The sequence below is a fragment of the Tupaia chinensis genome, unplaced genomic scaffold, assembly GCF_000334495.1.
Source record: "Tupaia chinensis unplaced genomic scaffold, TupChi_1.0 Scaffold000097_1, whole genome shotgun sequence".
NCBI classification, from domain to species: Eukaryota; Metazoa; Chordata; class Mammalia; order Scandentia; family Tupaiidae; genus Tupaia; species Tupaia belangeri.
This window is the reverse complement of record NW_006159559.1, coordinates 2,175,360-2,188,341: the sequence shown is the minus strand read 5'-3', so window position 1 is coordinate 2,188,341 and position 12,982 is coordinate 2,175,360. Positions and strand designations below refer to the sequence as shown.

Here is a 12,982-nt window from a genome sequence, read left to right as displayed (position 1 = left end):
AATTTCAATAAATATTGAGTTCTTTATCTTATACAGGCTTTGTAGGTGTATTGTTTAAAATGTTCTGTCATGACCAGCAGTTAGTGTAGTGGCTATTTCGCTGGACTCCCATGTAGTTGACCACGGTTTGAGTCCCGGGCTCGGTGGCTTAAACTCATGGTGTGTGCGTGCATGCCCAGGATTCTAAGAGGAGAATAGAGGAGAAGGGATTATAGCGTGGCCATCCCCCCAGGGAGTAATTTCTTGCTTTCTGTCTCTCTGTTTCTCTGTCTTTCTGATGAGCGCACATACCCTATAGGAAAAACCTCTCCTTCCCCCAAAAAAAATGTTCTGTCAAAAAGTAATTTCAAATCTGTAGTTTTTACATAATGAAGAAATAGTTTTAATTTTTCTTGTATGACTTTTGCTAAGCAGACCAACATCACTTGAATATGTATAGTGTTACATTAAAACTTTATTTGGGGACCGCCTGGTGGCCTCTCTAGGCCAGTTAAGTTGACTGGATCCTGCACCGCCAACCACACAATTTGAGTCCCGGATGTGGTGGCTTGAAAATCATGCTGAGTGCATGTGCATGTGTGCATAAAATTGAAAGAAGGAAAAATGGAGAAGGAATTGTGGCATGATATGCCTGTGGAGGTATTCTGTTGCTTTCCCTGTCTCTCTGGCAGTCACATGAGCTCTGGCAAATTAAAAAAAAAAAAAAATGTTTTTGTGACCAGTTTTATGTTAGTATAGTCCTTTTTGTTGTTCCTTATTTTAACTTGAGAAAGCTTTAAATTCATATTTTGTTTTAAGTTTTTCTGTGTAACATGCACCTTTTGTTCTTCTCATTTCCTAAGTTATATTTGTGTACCTGACACTGAAAATGTTAATTCCTTATTAACACAGGGTTTCTCAACAGCAGCATTGTTAATATTTATGTCTCAAATTCTTTGTCATGAGGGACTGTCTTATGCTGTCATAGACAAATAACATCATGACTACATGCCATTAGCATTTGCCATAGCTACTGAAATTAAACTAAGATAGGGCCAGTCCATAGCATAGTAGTGAAGCACTATATAGTGAGAGCCATATCCCAAATGGTGGACCATGGTTCAAATCACAGCCCTTGACTAGATCAGGCGCGTTCAGGGTGGTATAGCCGTAGACAGCTCTTGTGACTAGAAACACAGGCCAGGAGTGAGTGAGCGAGTGTGTGTGTGTGTGTGTGTGTGTGTGTGTGTGTGTGTGCGTGCGCGCGCCTCAAATCCTGACTAGATAGAGAAGTGGAATAGAGAGGATTGCAGTATGACCACGCACCACTTGCGGGGGAGAGGGGTGCATGTTATCTGTGTAGCTTATGTACCCTCTGGCCATTTAAAAAAATAGAAAGAGGGCCAGCACATGTCATGGTGGTTGAGGTCTGAGGTCTGGATCCCACATTGCCAAATTTGCAGTTTCATTCCCGGACCTGGTGGCCTGAAAAATCACACCAGCCTTGTGTTTGTGCTTTCTCAAAATTTGGAAAGAATGGTGGAGAAGGGATTACAGCATAGCCATCCTCCCTGGGAGGTCTCTCTCTCTCTCTCTCTCTCTCTCATCTCCTAGGGAGTACATGTGCCCTATGGCAAAAAATAAAGTAAAATAAAGTAAAATGAAACTTAAGATAGTGAACTTCAGTTTCTGAAAACTTTTCTCACTTTCTGTCTCTGTCTCTCCCAAGCGCATGTGCCCTACAGCAAAAATCTCTTAAAAAAAAAAGTTTAAAAGAAAAATGGAGAAGAAATTTTCAGCTATTGCTTTCAACTATATTCAGCTGTGCTTCTGTATCCTCAATTATATTGGGTTGTCAGAGAAGTCATGACACATTTTTGTATAGAAAAATACATCATGACTTTTCTGGCGACCTACTATATTCTTCTTTCTGCCTAGAACCAGAAATTGCTAATACTTAGAGGTTATTATACTTAGTACTTCAGAGATGGAGAAGACATAGGAGGGGATGCGGTTGGATGACTGCTACAAAGATAAACTGCTTGCATCTTCCATCATCTTAAACTTTCTCACAGAAATACTTTTCCCATTTCTGAGGTGTACCCTATTTCCAGAAACACTGTAGTTTTAATAGCCTTTTTTGGCATTAGCCTAATATCTAAACCTTTCTGGTGGTGGGGAGGGGGGAAATTGTGGAAAACGGAACTTAAGATGATACTTTAAAAAGTTTGTGGAAAATGGGAATCAAAGTAACAGTTTATTTCAGTGCAAAAAATAAAATAAAATTTGTGTGTTTTTTTTGTAACATATATTTTTCATAACTGTTTGAAGACCATTCTAGAAATTGCCTATTTTCCAACCTGATAATATAGTGATAAACCTGAGATACTGTCTTAATTTAATACTACGTGCTATTTTACTGTTAGTTTGTTGTTGCTGTTGTTTTAAGGTTTTTGCCATAGGGCGCTTGTGCCCACTGGAGAAAGAGAGAGAGAAAGTGAGAAATCACCCTCTAGGGAAATAGCTATACCACACTCTCTTTTCCTCTTGGGATTTTGGGTATGCACACGCATGTGCTCAGCATGAGTTCCAAGACACCGGATCCAGGACTCAAATAATGGTCAACCTTTTGGGAGTCTAGCACTTTAACCACTTTGCCATTTGATGGCCCATGTTTAAAGTTTTTTGTTGTTGTTTTTTTTTTTTTCCTGCTTCCTCCCTGACCTTACAGTTTTCTATGCCTCTGTATCCATAATTGGGTCATTCAGCAAGTCATGATACATTTTTGCATAGACAAATAACATCATGACTTCCCTAATGATCTAATATATAATGTGAGTTTTTTAATTATATAGATTTCTGTTCACAAATAGTAAGGTTTTTTTTTTCTTTTTTTGAAGAAGTTTTTGCTATAAGGCGCATGCACTCGCCAGACAGACAGAGACAGACAGAGAGACAGAAAGCGAGAAATCACCTCCCAGGGGGATGGCCATGCCGCAGTCCCTTTCCCTCCATTCTCTTCTCGGGATCTTGGGCATGCACACACACGCGCCTGGCATGAGTTTTAAGCCACCGGGTCCGGGACTCGAACCATGGTCGACTACGTGGGAGTCTAGCGACATAGCCATTACACTAACTGCTGGTTCCCTTCTAGGTGTTTTCTTTATTAAGTTTTGTTGCATATTGGATGATATTCTCAGAAGTTGTCTTTGAATGTTTCTTTATTTTCAGAAATAAAACTATAAGCCACCAGAATTGATTTTAGCATTGTTAATTAAGTATTTGGAAAATAATTCTCATTTAGTTACCTTCTTGATAAGTACATTCACCATGTTTTTATATCTTATAAACAGATTGTCAGTTAACCTTCATTTTTAGAAGTCATTTGATTACCAGTATATGAGATTAAAATGACTTATTTCCTTCTTTGTATAGAAGTCAGGGCTGCTTATTACCAATAATGACACCATATGTGACAGAAATATATAAAGCAAAGCTTAAAAACTCTTCCATTTCTCCTTCTGCCACTCCCACTGTAGATAGTCTCCCTTTCAAAAAGAAGTCACCATTAATAGTCTGGTGTGTTTCATTCCATGCATTTTCTATACAAATGCATGGTTAATGTTTTTCTTCTTTTCTCCTAGCAAAAGTGGGGTTATTCCTTTTTGAAAATGACTTTTTAAGATGTGGATGTTGTTATTAGACAAATTAAAGGCACAATGTAATGGTTTTAAATGACATATACATATTTCTAAGCATAATGAGGTTAAGACTTTTCTATTTTATTTTCTTAAAGGCGGGTTTCTTCCCTGATGTGGGAGGTTCGCTATATAGAGCATAATACACGAACATTTAATGAGCCTGGAAGCCCTATTGTAAAATCTGCTAAATTTGTGACTGATCTTCTTCTACATTTCATAAAGTGAGTTATTTTTTGTACTTAATTATAGTAGTTGTAATAACTAATGGTGCTATTTTATAATGTAAAATTATAAAAGTCAAAATATCGTTTTTTTCTTTCTTTTTTTTTTTTAAAGTGCTTTGCCATAGGGTATGTGTACTTCCTAGAGAGACAGAAGGAGGGGAAAGTGAGAAATACCATTGTAGGGAGATGGCCAGTCCCTTCTCCTTTATTCTCCTCTTGGGATTCTTGGCACACCCACACATGCACCTGGTGTGAGTTTCAAGCCACTGTTTCTGGGACCCAAACTGCAATTGACCATTTTGATGTCCAGCTCCTTAACCACCACAACACTTCTGGCTTCGGTATAATGATTGTTGATATGTATAATGTCCCTTGCTATTGCATAAATGTAGTTCTTCTTAAAATGGAAACCATGTGTCCATATTTAAACAAGAAACATTTTATTTATTGACTAATACTAACTATGAAATCATAGAAATTGTATTACAGTTGGATTCATCTTTTAAAGTAAAAACATGCATCTTTTCTCAATCCAACTGTTGGACAGTAATAATAGTAAAGGTTTACTGAACATGTATTATCTTACCTACATTAATACTTCTAAGCTAAAGAATCTTATAGATGGGGAAAAATCTTCTGGAATTTTACTTGAAGAAAATAATAAGACTTTTAGAAAGGTTTAATTTATCTGTAGTTGCATGGTAAATGAATATCAGCTTTTAATATTATTCTTTCTGAAAGTCAAGTTTATTTTCTTATTTATTGGCCCCCCCATAAGCAAGAGTGATGACTACAGTTTATTAAGGCACAAGCACATTTTTTACCTTATCTTCTAGATTTCTCGTAGTCATACAATGAAGTGAGCTCTTAAAATTGAAGTCAGAGAACTGAGTTGCGTATTTTGGACAAAACTGCTGTGGGGCCAGCTCCATGGAACAATGGTTAAGCTCTGTGTGTAGAAAACAAATTCTACTTGGTTAACCACAGTTCAAATCCCAGATACAGCAGCTTGATAAACATGCCCTATACATGTACATGTGTGTCCCATACTCTGGTGAGGTGGAGAAATGTGGAGAATTCCTACATTAGAGAATAAAGAGGGACCAGCAGATGGTGTAATGGTTACGTTGCTAGACTCCCATATGGCATACCGCAGTTCAAGTTCCAGAGCTGGTGGCTTGAAACTCACACCAGGTACTTGTGTGTGTGTGCCCAAAATCCTGAGAGAGTGGAGGAAAAAAGATTATAGTGTGGCCACAGCCCCAGGGTGAATTCTCACTTTCTGTCTCTCTGTTTCTCTCTGTCCCTTCAGTGAGGGCACACCCCCATAGCAAAAATTTCTCTTAAGAAAGAATAAAAAGAAAGAAGGGAATGGAAAGCTAATACAGGTGTTGTGTTAACTTTCCTTTTTGACTGAAGAATGGAAAAGGCAGTTGGAGATGTGTGCACAGAGTATTGGAGTCAACCAAAGAAAAGACTTCTTCAGTTCAGCTTATATTTAGAACCTGCTTTTAGGAACAGAGTTTAAAGGAAGAAATGTTTTAGCTCTATTAACATTTCCTTCTTATTGTTAGGGATCAGACTTGTTATAACATAATTCCACTTTACAATTCAATGAAGAAGAAAGTTTTATCTGACTCTGAGGTAGGTAATATTTCATTATGATTACTACATTAGTATTTTTCTGTATGTAAAACGAAATTTACACATTGTGGCTTTTAGGTAAAAGCTGTTAAAATTATTGTTTGTCCATTGTTATACTTTCCATCTTTTTAGATGATATTCAGAATATCCCTGTTTTAATTACAGATTCTTTTTTGAACAGAGAGAAACATTTTTAATGAGTTAAGTATCTTAGCATACACCTTAGGGGTTTTCAAAATAATTGATAATTTAACAACTATACAGTATAGTGAAACATATGATGTTTTATGAATCTGATAAATTTTTGCTTTAAAGGAAGATGAGAAAGATGCTGATGTGCCAGGAACTTCTACCCGAAAAAGGAAGGTAATGTAGTTTTTGTTTTTGTTTCTGTCTTGCATTTATCATTTTTAAAGAGAAATTAAATACTAGGTTGTCGGAAAAGTCAAGGCGTATTTTTCTATGCAAAAATGTATCATGACTTTTCCAACAACCCAGTATTACTTCCAAATGAGATTCAGTTACAAAATTCATGTTTTTTAAAACTAGATGAATGATTGTTTGCTTTATTTGAATTACTGCATATAAACTAATTAGGGCTGCATTAAAAATGCAAATTTGAGGCCCACGTGCACTGGTGAAGAAAGTAGAGGCACTATTTTGTGATTCTGGACACCATCTGCTAAAGCTTATACTGGATCTGTCTCAGTACTTGGGCAAACCAGCAATCTTGGCTGATTGCAGGGCTTGGGAGAGGATCCTGATGTGAAGACCTTGTCAAGGGTGCTCGCCTGTCCCTCTATCTCCCTTTGTCCCTCCCCTATCACTTTTCAGAAAATAAACTGTGTTTTCATCACTCAGAGGGCGGGGGGGTGCATTCACTCTCCAGAGAGAGAGAAAGCACCCCAGTGGGGTGCAGTCACACCTTAATACCTTCTCTATTTCTTCATCCTGTCAAGATTTGGGGCATGCACATAATAGCATGGTTTTCAAGTCACAGAGGTTGACATTCAAATTGCCACCAGCCATATGGGATTCTGGCTCTCCTAACAGGGCCAGCTCAAAATATACAAACTATTAAAATAAATAAATAAATAATAAAGAATACAGATTTTGTTGTGCTAATTGGACATTTTTGTTTCAGGACCATCAACCTAGAAGAAGATTGCGTAATAGAGCTCAGTCTTATGATATTCAGGCATGGAAGAAGCAGTGTCAAGAATTGTTAAATCTCATATTTCAATGTGAAGATTCAGAGCCTTTCCGTCAGCCAGTAGATCTCCTTGAATATCCAGTAAGTATTGGAAGTATTTTCTTTATCTATTAGTTTTTATATATTGTATACTTGACAATTGGCTACTTACATGAATACTTATTATAATGTATTCAGTATTTTATATATGTGCTTATTATCCATTTGGTTATATGGAGAATTTAAGTTGAACAGTGTGGTAAAATGGAAGAAGCCTCTGAACTAAGATTTCAAAGGATTGTGTTTCATTACTATATCTGCTTTTACTGCTTCCTTACAGGGTTGTGGAGATGAAATGAGAATAAATAAAAATAGTTTTAGGACCAGCCATGGCCTGATGGTTAAGGGAACTGGATTCCTCATGACTGACTGTGTCAGTCCAGAAGTGGGGGCTTGAAATACATGCTGGGTGTGTGTACCTACATACCCAAAATCCAGAAAGGAAGGATAAATCAAAGAAAGGATATTGCAGCATGACCATTCACCAGGGGTGTGCCTACCTCTCTCCTTCCTCTCTCCGGAAAGCGCGTGTGCACTCTGGCAATTTTTTAAAAATCTATTTTAAACAGTAAAGCACTATATATAAATGCAGGATGGCATTATTATTTTATGTGTTTAGTTATGCCAATGTATGATCTGTATAGCCTACATGGAAAAAGAGTTAACATGATCCATGTATTTATTTTTGCATGTAGTCATAACAATCTAAACTTTGGAGTAAGAAAAACAAAAAGGTTTCACAGTTCAGATAACGTTAATGATTTCAAGTGAAATTAAAAATGTTTTGTAAGACATGACCTAGATGTGGTATCATTTTTTTTTTACATACATATTCTTCTTTTGCAATGGTAAGAATAGAAATATTACATCAATAGATAAGTATTAAATGACTTTTTTCTTATCACGAAGCTGAAAACATGGACTCTTCAATGTAGAGAGGAATTTTTAATTCCAGCAATGAGATATTTGGGCTAATTAACTAGAACTTCTTTTTCAAAAAAAAATAAAAAAAGACTCTAGAAAAACTGAACTGATGCTATTGTGTTCTTATTTTCAGTTCTCTCTCTGTTTTCAGAACCCGTGGATTATCCTTTGTTTCTTGAAAGTCGAACCGTGTATTTTTAAAAATAAGTTATAATTTATCCACTGTTTATAGTTATTTGTATTTTGGACTTTTCCCAGAAAAGAATAAAAAGAATAAACCTTAACATTTAGATTCTAGAGGCCCACATATTAATACTGTGCAAATGGAGGTAAAGATTTGGCCATGGTGAAGAAGGAATTTGAAACTGAGGGCCCCCTATAAACCAGGATTGTTGAAGGACTACACTCCGAAAAGAGCAAAATAGTTCCTTACTCAATGAGGAATGTCTCTACTAATGGCTCTAGTGCAAGAAAAGAGAAATCTCCTAAGCTTTTTATATGCATGAATCTAGAGTCCAAATGTACAGTATTACCCATGTGGTGTAGAAATTCATCATGGTGGGACCAGCAGGTGACATACTGTTTATGTTGCTGGACTCCCACATAGCCAGCCACGGTTCCAGCCCTGGTCTCAGTGGCTTGAAAATCACCAAAGAAACATATGCATAAATGCCCAAGGTCCCAGGAAGAGAATGGAGGAGAAGGGACTGTATCATGGTCATCCCTCCTTTTTTCTCACTTTCCCTGTCACTGTTTCTGTCTGTCTCTGGTGAGTTCATGTGCCCTTATGCAAAATCCTTTAAAAAAAAAAATTTGTTATGGAAACAAACCAATCCCTACTGAAGGTGAACTAATGATTTAATAAATAAATAAATAAGTGGGGGAGGGAATAATCTACCATGTATAAGACAACAGAAACAGCAAATATTCGCACCCTCCTCCCCAAAACTTGTGCTGATAATCTTGGGACCAGCAGTTAGCGTAATGGCTATGTCGCCGGACTCTCATGTAGTTGACCACAGTTTAAGTCCTGGGCCTGGTGGCTTAAACTCACGCCGGGCATGTGTGCATGTGTGCCCAGGACCCTAAGAGGAAAATGGAGCGACTGGGGCATAGCCATCCCCCCTGGGGGATGATTTCTTGCTTTCTATCTCTCTGTCTGTCTCTGTCTTTCTGGTGAGCGCATGTGCCCTATAGCAAAAATCTTCCCCCCCAAAAAAATTGTGAAATCGTATAAATAAATAAAAACAAAACCAATTAATTGGAATTCTGGAAATGAAATATAACATCACTGAAATTAAACTTATTAGGCAGCTTTAGAAACAAATTAGATCAAGGACAGCAGGTGGTGTGGTGGTTCAGGCACTGGATTGCCACATGTCTGACAGTGGTTCAAGTTCTGAAGCTGGCAGCTTGAAAATCATGTCGGTACATATACATGTGTGTCCAAAAATCCCAGGAGGAGAATGGAAGAGAAGGGATTGCACATGGCCGTAATATATATGGCATTATATAGAATGTCATAAACCATATTATAAAGATGTGCAAAGTCTGAAAGCGAGACTAAACGATAGTTTGGATAGAATGAGAAGATTCAAAATATATCTAAGAAAAATTTGAATAAGAATAGATAGAATGGGGGATCGGCAGGTGGCGTGGTGGTTAATGGCACCAGACTCCCACGTAGCCCACAATGGTTTGAGTCCTGGCTTGCTTTCTCACTTTCTCTCTCTCTGTTCCTCTCTGGTCAAGTTAAAATAAATGAAGTTAAATAAAAAATAATTCTTAAAAAAAAGAAAAGGAATAGAATGAATGGGAAAGGGCAGTATTCAAGGAATTAATGACCAAAAATTTTTGGGGGGTTGATAAACATTTTGCAATATGGGGTTCCTTAACAGAATATTACAGAAAAAATCACCTAAAAATAAGTGAGTGTATTGTCATATGAAAACTTCAGTGTGTAAGTCAGTGTCAAAACTTCCAAGACAAGTCGCCAGTAGGTGGTATGGTGCTTCATGCACTGGAGTCCCACATTGTTGATCAGTTCGAGTCTCAGACCTGGCATCTTGAAAATCACAGCAGATAGACAAATAAATAAATGGGGAAAAAGGAAGAAACAAAATCTAATGCTAAAACAGGTAGAAAAAAAATGGAAGAGACCTGAGACTGGTCCAAACCATTCATTTTACTTAATGATTATACTTTGAAAAATAGTTACATTGAAAAGGTGTGATACTCTTTGTTCTTACTAAATACTGTGTTCTGATCATTTTTTTGCTCTACTACTTTGACTTGTGTATATTTTCTTGCCATATTTCATATGCAGTTGACCAAGTAGAAACCTTAGGTGATGATACTGATGTATAGATTTTGTGACAACTGTTCAGTCATAATTCTCTTTTTTGAGGAATTATTTTATTTATGTTATGATTATTATTTTTAAAATTTTGCTATAGGGCTCTTGTGCTTTACAGGGAGAAACAGAGGTAGAAGGAAAGTAAGAAAGCAAGCTTCTAGGTCCAGGACTCAAACTGCTGACTGACATGTGGGAGTCCAGTGCCTTAACCACCCATGCCACTTGATGGCCCTATAGTCATAATTCTTAATTGGTAAAAACTACCAGGAGTTGAACCAAACTTGAGTTCCTAGAACTCAGGCATCCACATAATTAGTTGTTGGCATACTTCATTGTTTTTTCTTTCTCCGAATTTTAAAGTTACAGTTGTGGAGCCTCAGATGATGCGGTGGTTGAGGTGCTGGACTCCCCCATGGCTGACCATGGATCGAGTCCTGGACCTGGGGCTTGCTTTTGCCTTATCTCTCTTACTTGTGTTCTCTCTCTCTGACTCACTCTTGTGAGTTCATGTGCCCTGTAGCAAATTTCAAAATAATAATAAATACAATTAAATAATTCTTCCAGGAAAAAAGTTATAGTTGTGTTTCATTGAGCCAACAGATTTTAGAATTTATAGCTGGTAGAGAATTTGGTGTTTCCCTCACTCCCCAGCAAACTTAATATTTGTATTAAAGTTGTAGAGTTTTTTTGTTACTCCTTTATTGTTCTTTTTAAACAAAACTTCACTTTCCCATAGGCCCCCAGGGAAAAAATTAGGTTTTTGTTCTTGACTGAAAAAATTTCTTTGTTGATTTCAATAAAATAGACAGAGCACAAACTAAGTAAAAGTTATTAGAAAAAAACGTAGCCCTGGAAGGGAAAAGAGTGATTTTTAATAGTTCAAGGACTTGCACTTATCACAAAAATCCTATATGAATCCTTGTGATGTGAAGTAATGCTTTATTTTAGTGATGAAAATAATACCAACTGTTTTTTTTCTCTCCTAGGACTACAGAGACATTATTGACACTCCAATGGATTTTGCTACTGTTAGAGAAACTTTAGAGGCTGGAAATTATGAGTCACCAATGGAGTTATGTAAAGATGTCAGACTTATTTTTAGTAATTCCAAAGCATACACTCCAAGCAAAAGATCCAGGGTATATAATTAGATTATTTTCTTGTGTTTTAGTGGAAAAGTATGTTAAATCGCTAATTGTTACTTTTATTTAAAAGTTAGAGCAAAATTAACTTTCTGTTAATGTTCTTGATGGTGTCCTAGTGGAAAAAGAAATCATACCTCCAGTTCCTTCTATGAAATAACACTGATGTTATTCTTAGATATTTAGACATGGTTATTTTTCTTGAAGTAGTGTGGTTGAATAGATACAGACTGTCCTAGTATACACTGTAGCCTTCAGCTAACTTCCACAGCTGTTTTCAGCATTATTGGAAAGTAGCATTTTTGGGAATAGTTACAAAAATAAGTAAAAATGCGGCCAGGCACAGTAGAGCAGCAGTAGCGCAGTGCTCTCCAATGGTAGAAGCCCATATGGAAGATCTGGGTTCAGTTCCCAGGTTCACTTGTACTCATTAGGCATGTGCTTGTGTTCCTAGCTGGCTGGGAAGGTTTGAGGGAGAATTGTGTATGAGACCTTGTTGAGGGTGCTTGTGTTCTCTTTCTTTCTCTCTCTCCTCTATCTTTCTAAATAAATAAGAACACTTTTAAAAAATAATTATGATTTCTATTCACATTTAATCATTGTATATCTCCATAGCACATAGTATAGATTTTCAAAGTATGCATATAGGATATGACAGTCAAATCAAAGATACTATTATATACATGATTTTTAACAAAAAAAATTTTCGTTCATATGTCTACCAAGTATTTCTTCTCTGAGCCCCTCCCCCCTTCTCACTGCCCATCCCAGTCTCATACAGTCTCTGGTATCTACACCTGTCCTTCTTCAGATCTTTCAGTTTGTGCCATAGCATGCTGAGATTTGGTATATATTGAGCAGGGATATACAGTGTTTGCCTTTCATAATCTGCTTACTTCACTTACCATTGAATCCTTATTCACCCACTTTGTATCAAATAACTGGGTCTCATTCCTTATGGGTGAGTAAAATATTGTGTACATGTACCACATTTTTTCAGTCCAGTCACTAGTTCTTGGACTCTTATTTGATTCTGTGTCTCAGCAGTTGTGAATAATGCTGCGGTAAACAAGGATGTGCAAGTGTCTTTTCAACTAAGAGTTTTGCTATCCTTTTGATAAATATCAAGGAGTTTGATTATTGGGTCATATGGTAGTTTTATTTATAGGTTTTGAGGAACCTCCACATTGAATAATTTTTTTTTAAAGGGGTAAAACAGGGCCGGCTCTGTAGCACAGTAGTTAAATGCTTTGTGGAGTGAGCTGGATCCCACATAACCAGCCATGGCTTGAATCTTGGCCACAGTGGCTTGAAACATGCCCAGACTCATTTGTGTGCATGCCTATGATCTTAAGGGAAGGAAGAATGGAGGAAAGAGGATTGTGGTATGAACAGACCCCATTAGAATATGCTTCTTTCCTTTTTATCTCTCTGTCTCTCTAGTTCGCTCATGTGCCCTCTATCAATTTAAAAAAAAGTAAAATATAAATATAATTTACCTCTCTTTGGCCAAACAGGACATTACAAAGGGACATTATATAGCAGTGAAATGAGAAAGGAAAGATGCTAGTATTAGATAGCAGTGAAAAGGAGGTTCAAGCCATCAGGAATAGTTTCCATATCAGAAGAGTCAGCATGAAAAGTTTTGTCTGTATGAGTCATCTGAGTTCAGAGTAGGACTTTTCTTCAAGACTCTCAAAGCATGGAAAATTCCTAATCTAAGCACAAAAATTATTTATTATTAAAGTTCTGTAGTTTAA

At 36.9% G+C, this 12,982-nt stretch overlaps 1 protein-coding gene across 2 annotated transcripts in view; it reads left to right on the top strand.

Annotated features, from left to right (window-relative positions):
- PHIP (PHIP subunit of CUL4-Ring ligase complex) overlaps positions 1-12,982 on the top strand; it is a gene marked incomplete at its 5' end in the record, with an annotated part of 157,081 nt that overhangs the window by 132,682 nt on the left and 11,417 nt on the right. For both annotated transcript variants that reach the window (XM_014585861.2, XM_014585862.2), the window contains 5 exon segments: positions 3,776-3,901; positions 5,479-5,548; positions 5,864-5,914; positions 6,693-6,842; positions 11,067-11,219. In XM_014585861.2, the coding sequence (XP_014441347.1) occupies positions 3,776-3,901; positions 5,479-5,548; positions 5,864-5,914; positions 6,693-6,842; positions 11,067-11,219 (550 nt within the window).